This window comes from Pocillopora damicornis, chromosome 10 (assembly GCF_964200805.1).
Source record: "Pocillopora damicornis chromosome 10, jaPocDami1.2, whole genome shotgun sequence".
Lineage (NCBI taxonomy): Eukaryota > Metazoa > Cnidaria > Anthozoa > Scleractinia > Pocilloporidae > Pocillopora > Pocillopora damicornis.
This window is the reverse complement of record NC_142679.1, coordinates 15,386,087-15,406,496: the sequence shown is the minus strand read 5'-3', so window position 1 is coordinate 15,406,496 and position 20,410 is coordinate 15,386,087. Positions and strand designations below refer to the sequence as shown.

At 38.8% G+C, this 20,410-nt stretch overlaps 1 protein-coding gene across 1 annotated transcript in view; it reads left to right on the top strand.

Annotated features, from left to right (window-relative positions):
• LOC113678471 (3'-5' exoribonuclease HELZ2) overlaps nt 1–17,465 on the top strand; it is a 30,725-nt gene extending 13,260 nt beyond the window's left edge. Inside the window, exons 23-39 of the mRNA XM_089184511.1 lie at nt 56–500; nt 1,085–1,398; nt 1,806–2,076; nt 3,878–4,285; nt 4,843–4,924; nt 5,552–7,081; nt 7,303–9,917; nt 10,866–11,128; nt 11,754–11,836; nt 12,319–12,462; nt 12,752–12,925; nt 13,286–13,566; nt 13,756–14,082; nt 14,611–14,835; nt 15,323–15,482; nt 15,875–16,042; nt 16,443–17,465. Of these exons, the coding sequence (XP_089040637.1) occupies nt 56–500; nt 1,085–1,398; nt 1,806–2,076; nt 3,878–4,285; nt 4,843–4,924; nt 5,552–7,081; nt 7,303–9,917; nt 10,866–11,128; nt 11,754–11,836; nt 12,319–12,462; nt 12,752–12,925; nt 13,286–13,566; nt 13,756–14,082; nt 14,611–14,835; nt 15,323–15,482; nt 15,875–16,042; nt 16,443–16,555 (7,603 nt within the window). The 3' untranslated portion in view covers nt 16,556–17,465. The remainder of the gene's footprint in view (nt 1–55; nt 501–1,084; nt 1,399–1,805; nt 2,077–3,877; nt 4,286–4,842; nt 4,925–5,551; nt 7,082–7,302; nt 9,918–10,865; nt 11,129–11,753; nt 11,837–12,318; nt 12,463–12,751; nt 12,926–13,285; nt 13,567–13,755; nt 14,083–14,610; nt 14,836–15,322; nt 15,483–15,874; nt 16,043–16,442) is intronic.
• Nucleotides 17,466–20,410: the final 2,945 nt, after the last annotated feature.

Genomic DNA, 20,410 nt, shown 5'->3' with positions numbered 1-20,410 from the left:
TATCCCTTTTTAAACGAAATCAAAACAGGAAACGATCTTCTTTTTTTTTTCACAGGTATTGCCTTGATGATGTGCTTCTGCAATGCAAAAGTAGTGTTCCTGACGGAAGATCTGGATTTGCATATGCTCCAAAGGGCGAATTGTTTGGCATTTTGAGTTTCCAGGAGCGTGGACTCCATTGTCTGGAAGGCGCTGCAAGAAGGCTTCTTACCAGAAATGTACAATATTCCTTGCTTAAGCCGACCGGGAGCGATTCAAATAAAGTGTACCAAGTTAAGGTAGAAAATGTCGAGTTCCAATTAGGGTGCATAACCCTTCACTTGTCTCCTACATTTTGTGCAGAACTTTTTGTAAAAAACGATGCGTGCGTATCAGTTGATGCGCAATTACAGCTCAATCGGCACCCTCTCTGCGAATGGCACGACACAATCGATAAACTGGGTCCCGTCCATCTCAATTTGTTGTTTCCAGGCAAGAATACAGCGCAAGTCAGTCGAGAGGTTGGTATACTATTATTGATTTGAAACTTTGAAATGCAAATACCATTGTTTATAAATAGGCCATTTCCGAATTACCTTTTGCCGCTTTTTCAAAACGAGGCCTGGTACTCAACTATTCCTTTGAAAATTAGTTTAATTTGCATGCAAATAAAAAATTGTAATCATGTGAAAGGATGAGCAGCAGGACCCTCTTTTAAAGTGAGGCGAACGGTAATTCGGAAATAGCCTATGGCGTTGATGTATGAATTTGGAAAATTATTTGGGGAAATATCTGTGCTCTTCTTTTTTCCACTTGAATAATCTCTTGCATCATTAAAGTGAGTTTAGCGAGGTACATTTTATGGCATTATCAAGTCAAAGATTCTCGAGTTTTAGAAATGGGAACTTGCTGAAGGACTAGTGTATTCCAGGAGTGGTGGTCGCCCGCCATCGCATTGAGAATCGTTTCTGCACTTCAGGTTCTGGTGAAAACAATTTCTGCGAACAGAGATATATTAACAATAGCGTGAATCTTTATATAGAATATGCCAAAGTTGGAAATAACTCCCATATGTTTATTTTAATGATTTCCTCTTGACTTGAAGGATATCTGCTCTAAAAACTGGCTTTCTTTGGACTCCAAAATCAACGACAGCCAAAGAGAGGTAATAACTCGCATTTTATCGCCTCAAAACTCATCGTCGCCACTGGTAGTCTTCGGACCATTCGGAACTGGAAAGACATTCACCTTAAATCAAGCAGTCCGTCAATTGGTAACAAGGAAAAGCAACCACATCCTCCTGTGTACACATACAAACAGTGCAGCTGATATACATGTTGAACTGTTACACGACTACTTAACAAAACAAAAAGGACTTAAAGCAGGCAGGCCTTTGAGGATTTATCACGCAGAGAGAAGGTAAAAAGTAAAGCAATCCTTTCCCTAACCATTTTATGCCTTAGAGCGTGAGTGTCTCTAGCTGATGGACCATTTTCGATCAATATTTATGCGACTTTTGTTAGAGGTCTTTACAACAAGTTCACTACTGTGAGCCATGATATGTTTTTTTCTCTTATGTTTCATTACCTACATAAGCGCGTAATATATCGCTACATTTTGTTTGTGTTTTGACTCGCGCTACGGGATAAGCGACCGTCTGAAGTCTAAACGTAAGCAGCGGACCTTGACTTAATTTTGGCCATTAGAGAGGTTCAATATGGAACAGTAACCTAAATTAAAGTTACGGTTATTTGATTTTTATTCTAAAGCTTATGAGCTTTTTTTGGCATTACTGACAGTCAATTGTCTCCCTCGCAAAATTTCAGACTGAGCGTTGATTCAGAAATTGCTAAAAACTATGGCCTCATCGAAAACGGCGCCTACGTGCTTCCCACTAGAGAGCAAGTAATGAAGCACCGTGTGGTGATCACCACATTAGCTGTATCAAGGAATCTGCTTGAGCTACATTTAAACCATGGCTTCTTTACACACATTTTGATTGACGAGGCTGCCCAAGCTATAGAACCCGAGGCGCTCATACCACTCGCGCTGGCTGGACCAAACACAAAAGTGGTTTTTACCGGAGATCATATGCAGGTGAAACGTTGTTAACAGAGACATCGTGACTGACACAAATGTGAAGTAAAAATATATTGAAATATGAAGTTGAGAGGCGAAATTATAATTGTTAGTTCATGTTTGTCAGTAAGAAAATATCAAGCAAGATGTGAAGGTATTACAGTGACGAAAAAGCTTAGCATTTGAAATATAAGGAGCGGTTATCAGTATACTGCAATTAACTCAAGAATTCAAAGCCATACTTTAACCAGAAGCTCCAATCCTGAGATTTTTCATTTATTTTTGAGAGAATATATATCTTCCAGTAGAATGTAGAAGTTTGTTTTCTAAATAATCAAAATGAATTTGTTTTCCTTGGAAAAAAAGTTTTGTCCTCAAAAAGCTCATATTTCTGAGGACAATAATTATACAACAATCATTGTTATAATAAAGTTCGGATATAAAGCGCGCTTTCATTGGCTGAAAAAGCGTGCTCTATGAGAGTATAGAGCATAGAGCTGAGCTATAGCTGACACGCCATCTGCCAAATTGTACTATGTTCGACCTTTTCCGGGACTTCTTTTTAGCTTTTTTCCGATAATTGAAAGTGAAACTTCGGAACAAGCGAGCCGGCAAGTAGCAACAGAAGAACCAAACAAACGTTTGTAAACATACCAGGCGCCGTGATTTACGTTAGTAAAACGTGAGCAGATGCGAAAATCCTCGAAGGAAAAACAAAATAGACATTCCGAGTTTTAAAGATTTTCACGCTCAGTTAGATTGGAAGCTTACGTACGGTAATAAAAATCAAATACAGCTAACACTCGTAAAGTGTATAAAGTTCAGTGTTCAAAAACAAAACAGAACAAAACAGAAATTGTGAAAAATATAACCAAACTGGCATAACTGTTAAAATTCATACTAATCATGACGGTGTCTGTCTGAGCGGATATGATCATGCCGAAGTCTATCGCGGCTCGCTCATCATGGCGATCTCCGGTTATCACAATAAAGCAAGCCTCAGAAACTACATCGGCCGCCCTTCGAGTGAAAAAATAAGAGCTTGCTCTGATATCCTTTCCGATGCATTGAGTGGAAAGTCACATCAGTCACTGCAGTCGCGTTTTGCGGAACTGTCATCCCGAGCGATCTTAATGTTCCGGTGAATTCGGCTGTCGTTCATTCAAAAAACACTCGCCTTGAACAGTTTGTTTTCTACCTTGCCATGTGAAAAAACTGGCGTGTTTTTATGAGCCATATTTCGGCTGAATTTCACTGCACATTTCACTTCAAGATTCTGTTTTAGAGACTTAAAAACTTCAGACAAAAGTGTTAAATTCGACCTGCCGAACTATTTTAGTTTGTAAACTATCGCAGAACGTGAACTTTGATGGTTTTTGAACTTTGATCGTTTGACACTTTAGACAGCTTTAGTCTTGTACAGCCAATCAGATTATTTGAACCACTCTAACAGGGATTCTGATTGGCTTATTGTAGCGTGCCTTATGAGAGTATATAGCATGCTGACGACACTGTTGTTCGCTGTGGAAATAAAGTTTGTTTTGAAAATTGAAAGTAATGCTTAGAGAATTTAATGGATTCTTTATTATGAAACAAATAGAGAAGTCGTCTAGCGAGACCTGCGTCTCATGTTTCTCCCTACACTTCTTTCGTGCTCAAGCCGCTTCCTGCGTGCTTTATAATAGAACAGAGCACAGTCAAGGCTTCTCTATCTGTCAATTTACCTCTTCGCGCTCATTCTGAATAACAACGATTTCCATTCGCTTCCTTCTCCGTACTGTTTTCATCTTGCTTTTATACTTTGGTTATTGTCTTCCAGATGAGTCCAGAAGTGTACTCACCTTATGCTCGAGAATGGGGTCTGCAAAAGTCGTTACCAGAGAGATTGTTTGATTTTTTGTACTGCGATAAAACAGGACGAAACAGCGAGATAATGTTTCTGACTGAGAATTACCGGTGCCATCCGGAAATACTGCAATTTTCTTCATATAACTTTTACGGTGAAGGCCTGATAGCCAGCAGCGAGCAACCTTCACACCCAAGGTTTCAACCATTGTTATTCTACTCTGTCTACGGCATGGAAGAGGCCAGAGAAAAATCGTACATCAATGAAACGGAAGTTAAGGAGGTTGTAAAGAGGGTCAAGGAGCTCGCAAATGATTGGCCGGTGGAGTGGAAAGTCAAAGATCTTTCTCGGATTGGTGTGATATCTGCATACAACAGTCAGGTATTTGGTTTAGTTTTGCTTGTTTGTTGTTTTTTTTGCGTAACGCCCTTCCTGAGGGTAGCCTACCATTCCAAAGAAGGAATAGCGTAGTACCAAATACTCTTTGATTGCAAACACAACTGACAGCCTTGGTTTTCTCTTGGATGAATGAACTTTCAGTGCCCGTTATGAAGTGAGGAGAGCTAAACTTGACGCTGTTCGTTTACATTGTTTTTTTTTTGTTTTATTTTCTTCTCTCTTTTTCTTCTCTTTATTTTTTCACACCTTCTCTCTGCCGCGGTCTTTTCCAGGAAAGCTGAATTTATTGAACTAATTTTCCAGAAAAGAGGCATCCAGTTATTGAGGCATTTTACATGGAACCATTAACTTGACATTTGTGCAGTTTTGTTATCTCTGCACCAGTTAACTACGAGAACTATCATCATGTATGCAGGAAAAAATAAGTCTATAGCAATCTCTACTTTAGTGGATAGAAATGAATTTTATTCCATAATTCGATTGATATTTTCAGTAAAATATGCTTTTTCATAAATAAATGTAAGACGAATATTGTGTAGGTGCGAGCAATCCGAACTTTTCTCAGGAAGGAGAGCAAGGAACTGGGAAATGTAACAGTGGAAAGTATTTACAATGTCCAAGGTAAGCCCTTAAGGTTTAAACGTAATAAAACGATTGTCATATACAAGACGTAAGAAGAAGTTTGAAAGGTCATGGTCTCGCTGTATCTGGACTGAGATATAAATGATATTGACTGCCTACTGTACTTGTGATAAATCTGGTCAACTTCTTGTTGCGAAAATTAAAATGTTTACCTTACAATATGGAGCACATGCGAGTGATAGTGAATATCTAACGGAATGAAATCGGCTAATACGGATTCAATTGCATCAAAATGTTTCTTAGTCCAGCTGAAATATATACTTTTTTAAATATAACTGAGGACTTGAAAATATGAATAAGTCACTTAGGGAGCTCCACATCATTCAAATTCTTATCGTCAAAGACTTAATGTTATAATTCCAGCACCTAGAGATATCTGTGTAATCAAACTTGCATTTTTAATCATAACTTAATCCAAAATATCTATGAGCTACATGTAGTTCATAATAGCATTATATCCACTTTTTTGAAGGGCAGAAACAAATTGTACGAAGAAGAAAAAAAATTACTAAATTTCCTAATTACGAACAATTTCAGCTCCTCTGCTCGAGAAACCACGTGAAGCCTGTCTCATGCTTGATTCATTTAACTCGCTTATCTCATCAGGAAAGGAATTTCGTGCCTTGTTCATCAGCACTGTCCGCACATCCCTCACCTTCCCAAAGTTCGACACACCTGAAGATAATAGTCAGCAACTTTACTGGGAATTCTTCTCTGACCCTAAACTCTTGAACACGGCTGTAACCAGAGCGATGTCCTTAGTAGCCATCGTAGGAGATGCTATTTCCCTTTGCAGTGTGGGTGAGTGTAGAGGAAACTGGAGAGATTACATCAGACGATGTGACCAACTTGGGTCTCTGTTTGGAACAACATATAGAGAAATAAGGAAAGTTGTAGATGTCCCTTTCCCCAATATTCCTTTAAATCCTGAGGCAGCAGATTTTGTTCCAAGTACCAACAAGGAAGAGAAATCTCCTCCAGCAGAGAGTGAGAAGTACCCTGAAGAGTTGCAAGATAAAAGTGCGACAGAAAACAGCCTGGAAAATGGGATGACCGTGTCAGGGATTGAAAGATGTCACACACGAAAATTGTTTACGCTGGGAGAGGTCACGTCTAATGAAGAAGAGAGACAGCAAATAACAAATCCATCCTTCAAGGACGGTGTGCAAGGTGATTCCTTACCAAAACAAGACAAACTTATGTTGAATCCTGAAGTTAAAAGAACGTCGGAGCTCAAGAGCGATGAAGGTAGCACCGACCAGAGTACTTTAGACGTACTCGAAAATGCAATGACCGTGCCAGGGACTGAAAGATGTAACACGCAGAAAGTGTTTACGCCGGAAGAGGTCACGTCTGATGAAGGAGAAGAGAGACACCAAGTAACAAATCCATCCTTCGAGGACGGTGTGCAAGGTGATCCCTTTCCAAAGCAAGACAAACTTATGTTGAATCCTGAAGTTAAAAGAACGTCGGAGCTCGAGAGCGATGAGGGTAGCATCGACCAGAGCACTTTGGCCGTCTTCGAAGAATTTCGTCGAGAGAGTTTTGAAGACGAAACAGTGTTTTCAAGGTACTTTGACAGGATAATACAGGCACTTGTACAAAAGTGTAAAGAAACTGAAGAGAGAGAATTAAAAAAGTCCTTACAGAATGAAGAATTTCCTACCTTGCAAGATGCCGCCACTCTACGCCCAAAGAGATCGCAAGTGAGGTATCATCCTGCCAAACGTAGCAGTCAAGTGAATTCAAGTTTTGCAAGCCTTTCTTCTGAAGACTACCAAATCTATATCGACGCCAAAGGTAGGCAAAAGGCTCGACTTGTAAATCCTGGATTTCGCCAAAAGGAGTCTGAACGATTGAAAAGGCTCACAAAACCCGTTAAGCAAGATGATTTCCTCGACACAGAGGTTCTTTTGAACTTAGTTGGTGGTCAACCTCTTACTTATCTTGCAACTACACTTCGCCTCGATTCCGAGGCTGTTCACAATGCCTATGCTGTGGTATCGGACACGAAAACCCCCGACATCAAAATCAAGGGACGAGTAAAGAGGGTGTTCGACATGGATTATGTTGTTGTGAGAGTTGAAGATAATCAATCTGATGATGAACTTCCCTGCCGCCCAGGGAAAATTGAGGGTAAGTTCATTTATTTCTTTGGCGTTATTTCACCGAGTGGTCCGGCTCACTGCAGGGCATCAAAAATTGCTAGTTTGCAATTTGAATCATAGGTTACAGGGCTATAATTGGCAAATGGCACCAGCACCAGTAGCCATTACAAAACAAACATTTAACTTTGGAAGACATTTATTGAGGTTATGCAAATGACACTACTTATTCCCCTGTTTTTTCCTTCATAGGTGTGCTTCATCACATAATCAGCCCTCACGAACGTCAGTTTGTCTGTAAGGTTGATTACGAGAATCCTGACCTTATGCATCCAATCAATAAGTCCATCCCAAGAATCGTAATACTATCAACAGAAGGTGTGAGAGGTGTGCCCCTCTACAAGGAAATGCGCGAGGGTAACGAGAAGAAAGTCCAAGTCGACGAGATGGATCCCAAAGAATTCCTTAGTGGAAAATATCTGTTTCTCGTACAGTATCTACAATGGAGACAAGATTGCACCAGCCCTTTAGGCATCCTAATTCGAAAACTACCACAACAGCACACTGTGGAGGCTAGCATGGAGATTTTGTTTGCAGAGTATGGAATTAGAAAGTCATTCGACGGAACTTGTAAAGGAGAAGTGCAAAGCAGGTTTCCATCTTCTTGGTCAATTCCAGATCAGGAAAGGAAGAGGCGTTCAAATAAAGTAATTGATGGTGCGTTTACTATCGATCCTGAAAATTCCAAGGATCTCGATGATGCACTTTCCTTGGACTCCTCCTCAGATTCTCTGTACCGGGTTGGAATTCACATAGCAGACGTAAGTTATTTTGTGGAAGCTGGGAGCCATTTGGACAAAGAGGCATTCTTTCGCTGCGTATCCTACTACCCTGGGCATGACTACCAAAGTGTTCCGATGTTACCGCGTGAGCTCAGTGAGAATCATTGCAGCCTTCTTCCTGGTAAAGATAGGTTATGTTTATCAGTGTTTGTTGACATGTCAGGTGAGGGAGAAGTGGTGGGTGAGCCACAGATAGAACGCACAGTCGTAAGATCCTCTTGTCAGCTCACTTACTCCGACGCCCAAAAAATCATTGATGGTCAACAAAGCGAACTCCCTAAGATACCGCAAAAAGTTGAAAGTGATATTCGAACCCTGAATGTCCTTGCCCAAAGTAGAAGAAAGCTGAGACTTCGAGAAGCAAGCTTTGATCATTGGTCAAACAGCAATGAAACAGAGGATTTTGAAGCCCACGAGTTAGTGGAGGAGATGATGATCTTGGTCAACGAAAAGATAGGAGAATTTCTTTCTTCTCGAGATCCACAAGTGGCACCTTTACGCATTCAACTGCCACCCAAAGATCACAAATTGAAAGAATGGGTTAAGCAGAACGGACAGTTTATCAAGTATTCACTGTTTCTCCGTGGCATTTATGCGGATCAAGCGCTAGAACAGATGTCGAAAGATGTTCAGACAAGAGACGTCGCAGAGTTTAAAGTGACAGAGTCAGTTTGGTCAGACCTCTGTAGCGCTGCAGAATCTGGAGACGGAGCGCAACTAAAGAAACTGATTTGCGACGAAAGAAATTATACACAGTTGGCTGTTGTAAAGTCACAGTTTCAACGTATTCAGCAGAAGGCTCAATACGTTTGTGAGAGAGATCAACCGGAGGAAAACATTATCCATTTCTCTCTGAGCAAGCACCGGTATACGCATTTCACGTCACCCATTCGAAGGTATATCGACATTCAAGTACACAGGCTCGTCTTGAATTTAATCCCCGGAGAGCACGGTGCAGAAAGGCCTTCACAGGATCACATTGCCAAGGTGTGTCGACGTTCCTCGTTTGCTCAGGTTAACAGCAGAAAGTTTGACAGAGCATGCCGTAAAGTTCATTTGGCTGCGAAGCTGAAGGAAACAAGCCAAGAAGTAACAGCAATTATCGCTTTGATCGAGGATAAGAGAATGCGGTTCGAAATAACAGACCAAGAGTACAACCATTTACCGAAAAAGGAGACTGAAGTTAAGTTTAGCAGTCTTAACCCATTCGAATTCTCTATCGAGCGGGATGGTTCAGAAATAGTCCTAACCTGGAAGTTAAGGCTATACATTGCTCAGAAAGAGAGCGAGACTGGAAATATTGAAAACCTCGATGATGAAAGGAAGAAAGTACTTCGTCTTTTATCTAGTGGTAATAGTGGAACAAGGGGAGTCCTACACTTACCCGTGAAAAATTGGCAGAAACTCTTGGAGGCAGCTCGAGGAAATGATTACTTAACAGCTAAAATGATGATTGAAGAAATCAAAGCAAAGCACCAAAGAGCTCTGGGACACCAATATAACCTGCCCAAAACGGAAAAATTTGATCCAAAGATGGAACACTTTTACGAAAAGCAAGTTTCTCTGAGGAGGTTCGACGTAGTGCAGGTTCAGCTGAGTGCGCACATGACAAATGGAATGTTAGACCCTAAGGTTCAGCTTTTCAAGATTAATCCCTACGTCCATATTTGCATTGAACATCGCACATATCCAATTATGTGTTTTGCCACCACAAAAAGATACAGAGCATCGCAGAGACACTACTCGAGTTTAGATAAGTATATCGCCGTGTGGGAACCAGTTCTTGCTATGGAAGCCGCCAGAGTAGCTGTAGACGAAGCTAACGAGTTCACCATTCACGATTTGGATGTCATTTGGAGGGAAGAGGTCAGTGAAATTCCACAAGGGTCTTTCAGCCTCAAAAACGACTTCTGCGCAACTCGTCAAATCGAGTTCTATCCAGGGGACTTTGTTTGCATCCGCGTCTGTGAAGACACTTACATAAAGGAAACACATTCTATTTTCAAAGACAGGAACAAATATCAGGTAACTACAAACATATCACTTTTTTCTTCAAAATGACTGATAAAAATCAATATCTAGATACGATAAAGGAAAAATCTGCCACGGGACTTGGCAGCTAGGTATCCGCTCTTTAAAAGCTGATTCAATGCAAACTAAGCTGCTTCAAAAAGTACTCCTTTGGTGCCATTTGCCTCATTGTGTTCGAAACTTATCTTTCGAAAGGTAGATCTAGAGTAAGAAACAGACAATGGGATGCAGGTAATTCGCTTTGCGTTTCATGAATTCGTACAGTATTCAAAGGGCAATCGCCGCTAGGTCCATTAGGTTGAAGAATAAAAAAAGGGAATTAAAAAAGGAATTTTGATTTTTGAGATAAAATTACTTATTTAAACAAACCCGTCAAATGACATACACACAAAAAAAAGTCAAAACCATTTAATGTATTACGACACATTCAGTTTTGTTGAATGGATAGAAATCTTAAAAGGATTAAAAAACCTTTGGTCTGAGGTACGGTATATAACTGGCAATTGCAGTTGTAAAAGACTCCTAAGCGCAGAAATCCAAAGCAGGTGAACAGACAACCGCGTTCGGCGGTTTCCAAGCTCATTGTGCAATATAACATTTTCTATTACTTTTATACAAGATTTTAGTGCCTGATTGTAGTGTCTGTAGAAGAGGCTATGAAAAGTTTGGAAAGTAAAAATGGCTCCATTTCTTTTCTTGCGATGCATAATTTTATTTAGCAAATTTTTCGCTCTTGCCTTTATTTGACAAGCATCTCTATTGGGTCCTTGTCAGCCAAATTGCTACAACTCGGAATACGAGCTCAATAAATGGAATTTGTATAAACAATTTTTCTCGGTATCAGCACAAAGGTAGTTATGTATATTTATGGGATATCACTTTAGCTTTTTGAATGGAGCGTATGTTTATAACAAGCTTTTAACTCTCTCTCTATCTCTCTAGGAATTAAAGATAAATTCCGCTTTTGAAGAACAACCCAGGTGGACGACTGCAGACACTACGCCATCCTTGAGAGGCAACTCACGAGTAGCCTTATCAGGTATCTGGGTGGGACACTGCGTTATCAGACGTGTTTTGATTTCCGATGGGCCCACAAGGACAGTTGAAATGGATTTACATCAATCAGCATCAGATTTTCCCCGAGAACTGTTAGACAGCAACCATCCGAGTACACTAACCGTTATCCACAGATCACTTCCTCACAGGTAATTAAATCAGATACAGTTTAATCTAAGTGATCTCAGACATCTTTGAAATTCTTTGATGACTGCTTAGCTCCACACACTACATACTTCGAAATATTAATATGCTGATGGTTCTTGATGTCAGCCTGATTTTCTCAGAACGAAGTGGACGGCCGTACTTCGACTTATTGAAAATTGTTAGTGTAAAAACAGTTTATTTATTCTTCTTTGGGGTTTAGAAACCTTCTTACCATTGTCTTGGCTAATATTGCTGATTCAAAAGAGATTCATAAATTACTTTTAATATCTTATATTGCGCGCTTTCCATGAAGTGATCAAGCGCGCATTACATGTACCTTTGATTCGAATGTGTCATTTAATCAAAGGAAGAGTGAATGACTAAGCCCCTTGTAAGGTTGAGATGGCTGAGATTTATCCAACCACGCTTGTAACTAAGGCAAAATAGGACACATGTAAAATTCATTTCAAATTTGCAAACAAGACAGGAAATTAAAGGTCCATCGATGAATGCAATTGCTAATTCAAAATAGCTTATTTAGAATTGCAGTAAAGGATAGAAAAGTAGGACTTACCCAGCATAAATGTTTGGCTGGAATTCATCGTTGATTATTTTCTTGGTTTTCAGACGGATGTTTGCAGCTCTCGAAGAGCTAAGAAATGCGTCCAAACTGGCTCAAGACATATGTTTGGGGAAGGAGCGAATTAATGGTCAGCATTTAGAGATGTTAGAGTTGGTTTACCAGGATTATTAATTCTATCGCTGATTTAACAATACGCATTACCGAAATGAAGGAGAAAGACGAATTTATTGTGTGTAAAATGCAACCTTAGCAACCTTAAACGGTTCAGTAGGTGGTCGTACTGATCTCTGATCTCTAAGTGGAGTACTAGGTAGGCTCTCGCACGCGAATGTAGCTGGGGGGAAGGAGGAAAATAAAAATTATAAATAACTCAGACACACTCAGGGTAGGCGACAAATTGAAAAATGAGGTCAATAAATGACTAAAAATAAGTAGATAAAACGCTCATGAATAGCGACAAGAATATTGCTTTAAAAAAATCAAGGGAAGATTTTAGCCCACAAATTTAACCGAGTTTCAAATCTTTTCATAGTTTAAATCGACCAGAAATAAGTACGAGCTTACATAACAGGCTCTAAAGAGGTTCTCTGTGTTTGAAACCCTTATCAGGGAGGTTTGAGTCTCCGCTTCCACCTGACTTCTCAATTGTGACAGAACACCCCAAGAGCGAATTTCACCCACTGAATGCATTTCAAGAAGCAGCTGTTAAAGAGGCAATTGTTGAGCCATTTACCCTTATCCAGGGACCTCCAGGTATTTATTTTTCTTTTCTTTTTTTATTAACACTATAAAATAGGATAAGGACACTTTTCAACTGAATACATCCAATTCCTATGTAAAAATTATACATTTAGGCCCTATGTGAACATTTATGATCACAACTTTCTATAACCAGATAAGTCTTTTTCAAGCTCGAAACATTTTTTAGGGTACCCAATTAACACTATAAACTCAGATGATAAAACCAAATTATCTTGTATAACAAATAAGAAAGGCATTTTTTGTTTGAACAGTTTTTTCCTTTATTTTTATCCTTTTTTAGGTACAGGTAAAACAGTGACGGGCGTCCACATCGCTTTCTGGTTCGCGAAACAAAACAAGCAAGGATGTCTCGGTTCTCACGATGCCACTGATCCTTATACCCCAGACGAACCGAGAGCACCGCCGCAAGTTATTTACTGTGGTCCTTCTAACAGATCAGTTGACGTTGTTGCTGGTAAGCTTCTCTAAAAGAAGATTTAGCCGTTTTTCTCTTATCATTACCGTTGCAGAGAAATCTGGGTGACGAATATTCTATCGTTTTTTGTTATGCAATAAAACATACGTATTTTCCGGAGCAATGCTTTTCATTCATGGAAAACCAAAGCATGAAATAGTTATTGGCTTGATCCCAAATAAGCGTGATGCTAGCCCAATTGCCGGACAAGAGGAAAAAAATGTATATGTAAATTGTACAGTGGAAGAAGATTCAATCTCTAAATTTCTGTATTCTTAAGAATAATGTTCCTAAAATGGAAAATGACAACCAAGTACTTTGATAATTACCTTCCTTTTCCCTCAATTTCTTTCTGCAAAGAATATATGCTCAGAATTCCTGGCCTCAAGATCATTCGTGTCTATGGTGATCTGCGGGAACAAGCAGAGTTTCCAATCCCAAACAGACGTCAGTACCTGAAACAGTCCACCGATGATGGAACCGAAATACCTGAGAGGCTGAAAAAAGTTTCGCTACATCACATAATTCGAAAACATCCATGTCCAGATGCTGATGAACTTAGGAAGTATGAACGGAAGTTTGAGGATGATAGGAAGGAAAAGCAGAGGACCAGCGATCAAGAAGTGGAAACATATTGCAAGGTTCGCTTCTATCTCATGCATGCATCCATTCATTCATTCATAGTTTCTTTCTTTTAGCCAGTCAGCCAGTCGGTCAGTAACTTGATTTTCCTCTTTATTGTTTGTTGAGTTCAATCATCTTTTAATATTTACACGATTATTTCTTTATTAACTCGTGGGTTTGTTTTTTACTGATTCTCACATCCTCAGTTAATTGGGAAAGCTGAAACTTGGGCACTTCAATCATCAGGAGCCCAGATTATACTGTGCACATGCTCGGTTGCTGGTAGCCATAGGATTGTAACAGCCTGTGATAACGTTCAACAATGTATCATCGATGAATGCGGCATGTGCATGGAACTTGAATCTCTTGTACCAATCACTTTCTCAAGGGCAAAACAAGTGGTGTTGATTGGTGATCATAAACAGTTACAGCCTGTTGTTAAAGACCAACAGGCAATGACGCTTGGTTTGAACATATCAATGTTCGAGAGGCTTTCTGACCGAGCCCAAATGCTGAAACTTCAATACAGAATGGTAGTCGAACATTTCATTATCTAGGGTTGTTTTTTCCACAATGGATTTTGTATTTTCAATTTATAGAACATAAATTATGGGCCCATACATTAAGCAGGCTGTGCTTAATAATCATTCCAACCTTTATCAACAATTCATAGTCTACAGAAGAGCACTGCAGGCCGTAGCAGACTTTTGTTATCTTGCATGACTTGAAGAATAATTTAGAGTCTTAAGACTTGTCCAAGAACGTAGAAGCATCATAGCTGAGTTTTTCTCTAATATCCATTTTCGCATTGTGAAAAAAGGAAACAACAAAAAACTGTCAAGCTTTTCTAAATTCATAAGATATTCCCCTGTAATAACGATTTTCCTCTATTTACATAACCTACTAAAAGTTTCTACTCAGAGCTTATTATCACTTACTCAGTGCGAATACACATAAAGGGCCGAAAGCTATCTCCCCTTCCTCCTAGCTATTTTCTTTTCCTTTCTTTTTTATTTATAAATGTTTACTATTTAAGTTAAATATATTTCCTCCTTTTTTAGCAAAAAGAGATTTGCAGGTTTCCATCGGAATATTTTTACGAAGGAGAATTGAAAACAGACCAATCTGTACCGATCAAGGACCCAATTTTACCGAGGTCTTTTTGGCCTCATCCAAATTTTCCTCTGGCATTTTGCCATGTCGAAGGCGACGAGGAAAGTACCGCCATTAAGACAACACACAGCAGTGAGCAGTCCAAGTCAAATCAGAAAGAAGTACGAAAAGTGGTAAGTAGTATTCAGTCACAACCAATGTCAAGTACAAGTTGATGTACAATGTTTTAGGCCATACATTTTGACTCGTTAGGTGGATATCACTGAACCATTGATATCATTTTTGGTCTGGTGTGAATCAAATAGCAGATTCCGAATAGCAGGTTACAAAATTTGATTTAAGGGTAGAATTAAAATAGTTGACATGTACGTTGCTCATTAGAAAAGGACGAAATTCAAAATGAGTTTTAGCCTAAGCAAAAAGAAAGCGCTTCTGGTTCTTTGCTTGTCGAAAAGAACACGATTGAAGAAGCGAGCGGAAACCACCATATGGAAATCCTTGGACAAATGAGATATCAATGGCCCCCTGACCTCATTAAATTGTATAAATAGCTAATTATATTTCAAACATCTCTGCTTATGGAATTGTTTTATATGAATTAGCAATTATACAAACTGAAATTGCTAAAATTCGGTAAATTGATACTTTTTCTAACCTCAGGTCCACGTTGCTAGAAGCTTGATTTTCAAGAATAATGTGTCCCCGTCAGATGTCGTTATCTTATCGCCTTACAGAGAACAACGCGAAAGAATAAGCAAAGCTCTGGAAGGAAATATAAAATCCAAAGAAATCCTCGTCACAACAATCATAAAAAGCCAGGGTAAAACTAGTTTCTTTTTTTTCTCTTTTTGTAATAAATCTTTTTATTTTCCTTTTATTTCTAATCTGAACGGCAATGATAACCTTGAACCTTTCTGCGATTTTTTTCTCATGAAAGTTGAATATTGCTATGATATTTGAAGTCCAAGACAGCTCTAAAATGTTAGTAAATATGCAAAAAAAGAGAGCTCGAGCATTTCATTTTCAAGTTAATTCAGTGGACTAAGTTGTTCGACATCATCAATTAAAACTTTTGGATTTTGATCATATCGACCAATTTCAATCATTAGATTGTGGTTACTCATCGTTACGCAGCGATATTATCAAAATACTCAAGCCTCTTTGAAAATTGTTCATTTATTCCTAATGTTCGACACATTTTATGTCATGCAGGTAGTGAATGGGATTACGTGATCTTATCTCTGGTGCGCTCACTGAATAAGGATGATTTCGAACCAGAACCCTCCATGTATTGGTTGCGTGAACATTTGGGATTCTTGACGGACGAGCATCTAATGAACGTCGGGCTCACGAGGGCGCGGAAAGGGCTCTGTATCATCGGTATGAAAGAAATATGTTGATTATGTTGTCATTTATAGTTGAGTAATACCATGTACACTTTAGGCAGAAACACGTAAAATGGACGAGATTTTCGTGGCCAGTAAGTTTAATGAGATTAAATTGTATGGGAAACGGACATCGACTCTTTCTTATAATTCACACCGTTTTCCCGCCGTTTTAAAGAACTCTAATGGATTTTTTCTTTAAAAGGCACTAAATTGACTCAAAGTTACAGTTTCGGAAAGCGAAAATTCAAGCAGGTGTTTACAGCCCAGAAGCTCGTTAATTTAAAAAAATCTGACGCCATAGGTCAAGCTCCTCTGTAAGTCCCAAGTACAGTCAACTTTTCTAATTTTTTTTAAATCTTTATCATTTTACTGACCAATTTTTTTTCCTCTAGGTAACAAGAACTTACTGGTGCTTCATCCCATGTGGCAAGAGTTACTAGAATTCTACGAACAAAGAAAATGCGTGGTAAACGAATCTGGCTGGCCTGTAAGCTTAAAATCTTAACCATAATTTTGAAGATTATTCAAGATGGGCTCTCTTATTTTGAATAAACCATTTTTCTACGAAAAAAGTTAACCTAAGCTGCCCTAAATTCATTCTTGTAGGTATAAATTAGTACTTGACACCGGTTGTGACTACGAACAAAGAAAATGCGTGGTAAACGAATCTGGCTGGCCTGTAAGCTTAGAATCTTAACCATAATTTTGAAGATTATTCAAGATGGGCTCTCTTATTTTGAATAAACCATTTTTCTACGAAAAAAAGTTAACCTAAGCTGCCCTAAATTCATTCTTGTAGGTATAAATCAGTAAGTCACCTACTCACTTTCAAATGGCCTCAACATATGTAATCTCCCTCTAAAACACGTCAAATGGTCATGAGAGTATTCTTGCCTCTGCTGAATGGGATTCTGATCCATTCAAAACCGAATCCTCCAATCTTTATTGAAAAAGGATACACAGTGCTGTCAGGGAAAGGTATTAACATAAAGGACGATTCAATTTAACTATGTCACTCGATTCAATCAACTACAGAACACAAAATAGATTAATGCATTGAAAATCAAGAAAAGAGTCGAAATTTAATATAATTTTACAAATAAGGAGAATTTTCTACAATATTTTTTTCCACGGAAAATTGATAACCTGGTTACGTACGTGCTACGGTGTATCCAAAGAAATCAATCAAACGGTTTGCTTTATTAGATAAAGAATTTTAAAACACATGAAGCTATTAAAGAAGGCTTTAAATGCTTTTAATAACAACCGTAGTTAGTAACCAAACCATGGCTTACTTTGCAAAACGATTCAATTTGAATGAAAATGTTGGTTTAGAAGTTAGCTTTGTGTGTTGGATAGTTTTGATATTCTTGCACAAATGCTTTTCAAGACACACCTCAAATAAAATATCGAAACAATACCTCTCTAGTGAAGTTAATTCCTTTTTTCTCCCTGGGATCAGCTATTCGAAAAACGATAAGCAGCAGCTGTCATACGAAATGTTTTTGTGCACTTTCAAGCTATTCAGTTTGCGGGGCTATGGGAAACTATCAGCCAAAGTTGGGCGATGCAAAGCATATGAAGAAAAAAAAAAGTAAAAATCTGAATGATAAATTCACATTGACTCTTGGTAGCCATATCATTCGCTCAACAATTCAGTCTTTGTTTAATGGCCTGCTCATGTTTATGAATAACGCAAAATTAACTTGTTTGCAATTATACGTTAGATATAGTTTCTTCACCGGCCACAGGTTTACTTCATGCTTCGATAAGCGCGTCAATTTAATTTTATCTAATAAGAAAATTTTCATAACGCATCTGTAGACAATAACAATATCGATGTCTACTGGCAAAAGTTATTAAATTGGTAGTTACAGATGAAATGCTGTACCGGTTCAAATGTTTTTCTATATTTTCATAACAATTACAACTACAATTGCATACCTGTGTTCTCATTGTGCTGGTCAAATGCGGTATTATTACTGCAAAACATGCTGGGAGATGTCGACCAATCGGGTCAAGAGACAAGTTCCTAGGCCTTCTTACGGAGTTAGTAGGGACCGTTAGCAAATTAATTAAAATGAATTTATTAATTAATTAAAATGAATTTATATTTCCAGTTGGAATCCCGCGAACTACTAGATGTGCTTATTGTCTCTTACGGCACCACAAGTTAATCTCAGCTTAACTTATGAGAGCGGCGTGGGGCACTAAATGGTCGGGTTCCTTTTTGAGACCACGAAAATTTTGATGATTTCAAGTTGTTATTTTGCCGAGGACGGCTAAGAAATGTACACAGTCTTAAAATGCACGTGCTGAGCTAACTTTCTGCTCACTAGATCTTTTGTTTGCCACTTTCTCGTAGCCGTCACCGTTTTGGTTTGCTGAAGGTCCCTAGTGTCTCGATATGTACAGTGCCCTCCCGCTTCTCCTTCCCCCTAGATGGTGTACAATCAAGGGAATCTACTGATGTATTGACTCACCGAGCTGTTAGTTTTACTTTATTTTCCTTTTACTTTTTTTCGATTGTAGTATCTTATATGAAAAAAAAAGGTTCCCCAAAGGGCTTTTTATCCGGAAAACGTAGCAGACATGAGTTACCGTATTGCCTCTCTAGACTCCTTCATTAGCCACCTACAGATACTATTTTCATGCACTCTCACTGACCTTTCTTAAGTTTTGGCCGCACATTGAGTAATTGCAGTTATAATCATCCTCATGAGATGAGGAATTTCTTTGTTTCTCCTCACTTGAAGACAACAATAATTTGCTGAATGTATGTGAGCTATGGAGCCACCTAATATGCCGTTATGATCGTAAGTCATGCCTCGTGGACGGTGAGGACTGGTCATGGATATAACCAGTAGTATTTATGTCAGAAAGGGAGATTGTATGTGCTTACTAATATTGCAACGTGCTCACTCCCCTGAAAGATGGAAGGCACCTATTTACGTGACCCTCCACGGGGTTTCAGGGAATAAGGTGAACGCACGCATACGACACCTAATAACGCACTCGCACGCCAATGGCATGACACGCTTGCCGTGCGGAAACAAACGATTTTGGCAAGCGTGTTCGTAGCCATTGTTCATATTTGGCTAACACAGTAGAGCTTTTTTTCTATAACGCGCCATTTTTTTTTATTTTAACGGTAGCTTAGTTTGTACAACCCAGCTCAATTTGTTACTTGTGTTTGTCAGCTTCTTAAATGTAAGAATGGCGTTTGTAAAGTTTTATTACACGCAGAATATTAGCAAAAATGAAGAAGATGTTCTGTCCTATCCGAAAGTTGTAATCGAAAAAAAAAAATTCACGGCAAATCACGGCTCTTTCACTCAGGATTTTCACAAGGATTTCAATGAGCACGAAGTGTTTCACAAGGTCTAGAGGAGCTCAGTTTGAACACATGAATTTTTTAAAACTTAAATCTTACCTTGTGAAGTATAAATCCTTATTGCTTCACGCAGCTAATAAGCCTAGTACCGAACCTTTGTGAACCTTTAGCAACAGATTTCCAGCTCCATGTGCAAATCGAAAGCAACTTTAACTTTAAGAAGCGTATTCTAAATTTGCACGGTCACTGTGTTGTATCGTGCGAAGTTGCGAGCAATATTTTAACACGTTCCTTGGCTTCTACCGTGCGAAGCAAGACAATGGCTGCGAAGGTAATGAGGCAAGTAACTAACACGCAGCTAACGTGTTAATAGCTAGTTGGTACTTTGTCGTTACGGCTTTTCTCAAGGCCGGAAATCACTCTATAACACTGCAGTTCATGCGATAAAAGCTAGTTATTTTGTTTTGGCGTGGGAGCGTACCGTGTGCTTATGCTCACCTTATTCTCTGAAATCCCGTGGAGGGTCACATATGGTAATGAGCTAATGCAACCCTCCGAAAAATTCATGCACTTTGGCTTAGCTGAGCTCGGCTAAGTGTGCTGCTTTCGTTCCGCTCCAGCCAGTGGCTCACTAATTTTATTTGAACTTTTCACCCAACTATTTTAAGCGCATTTTACAAAAATATCCAAAGTATATTTGTTCTGTTATGCCAAAATGCTGTTACACTCATTATCCAGCCCTTCGTTTTCTGGATTATAATGACCTGATTGTATATAATTTACCCTTATCTTGGGAAGGCACACCATGCATAAGGCAGAAGTTTCATTGGAAAAGGTGTAATTTAATAACATTTCAAGTATAATTTTAGAATTATAATTTTTGAATAATTGTAATTATATGATAGTAACTAAAAAAGTAATCGCTTGAATCCATACTTATCGGGCTTCACTGTAATAGAAAACCATTTTATATCTGAAAAGTTGTGTTAAGAAGTGAAAGTGATTTAACTGCCAAAATTCCAAGGA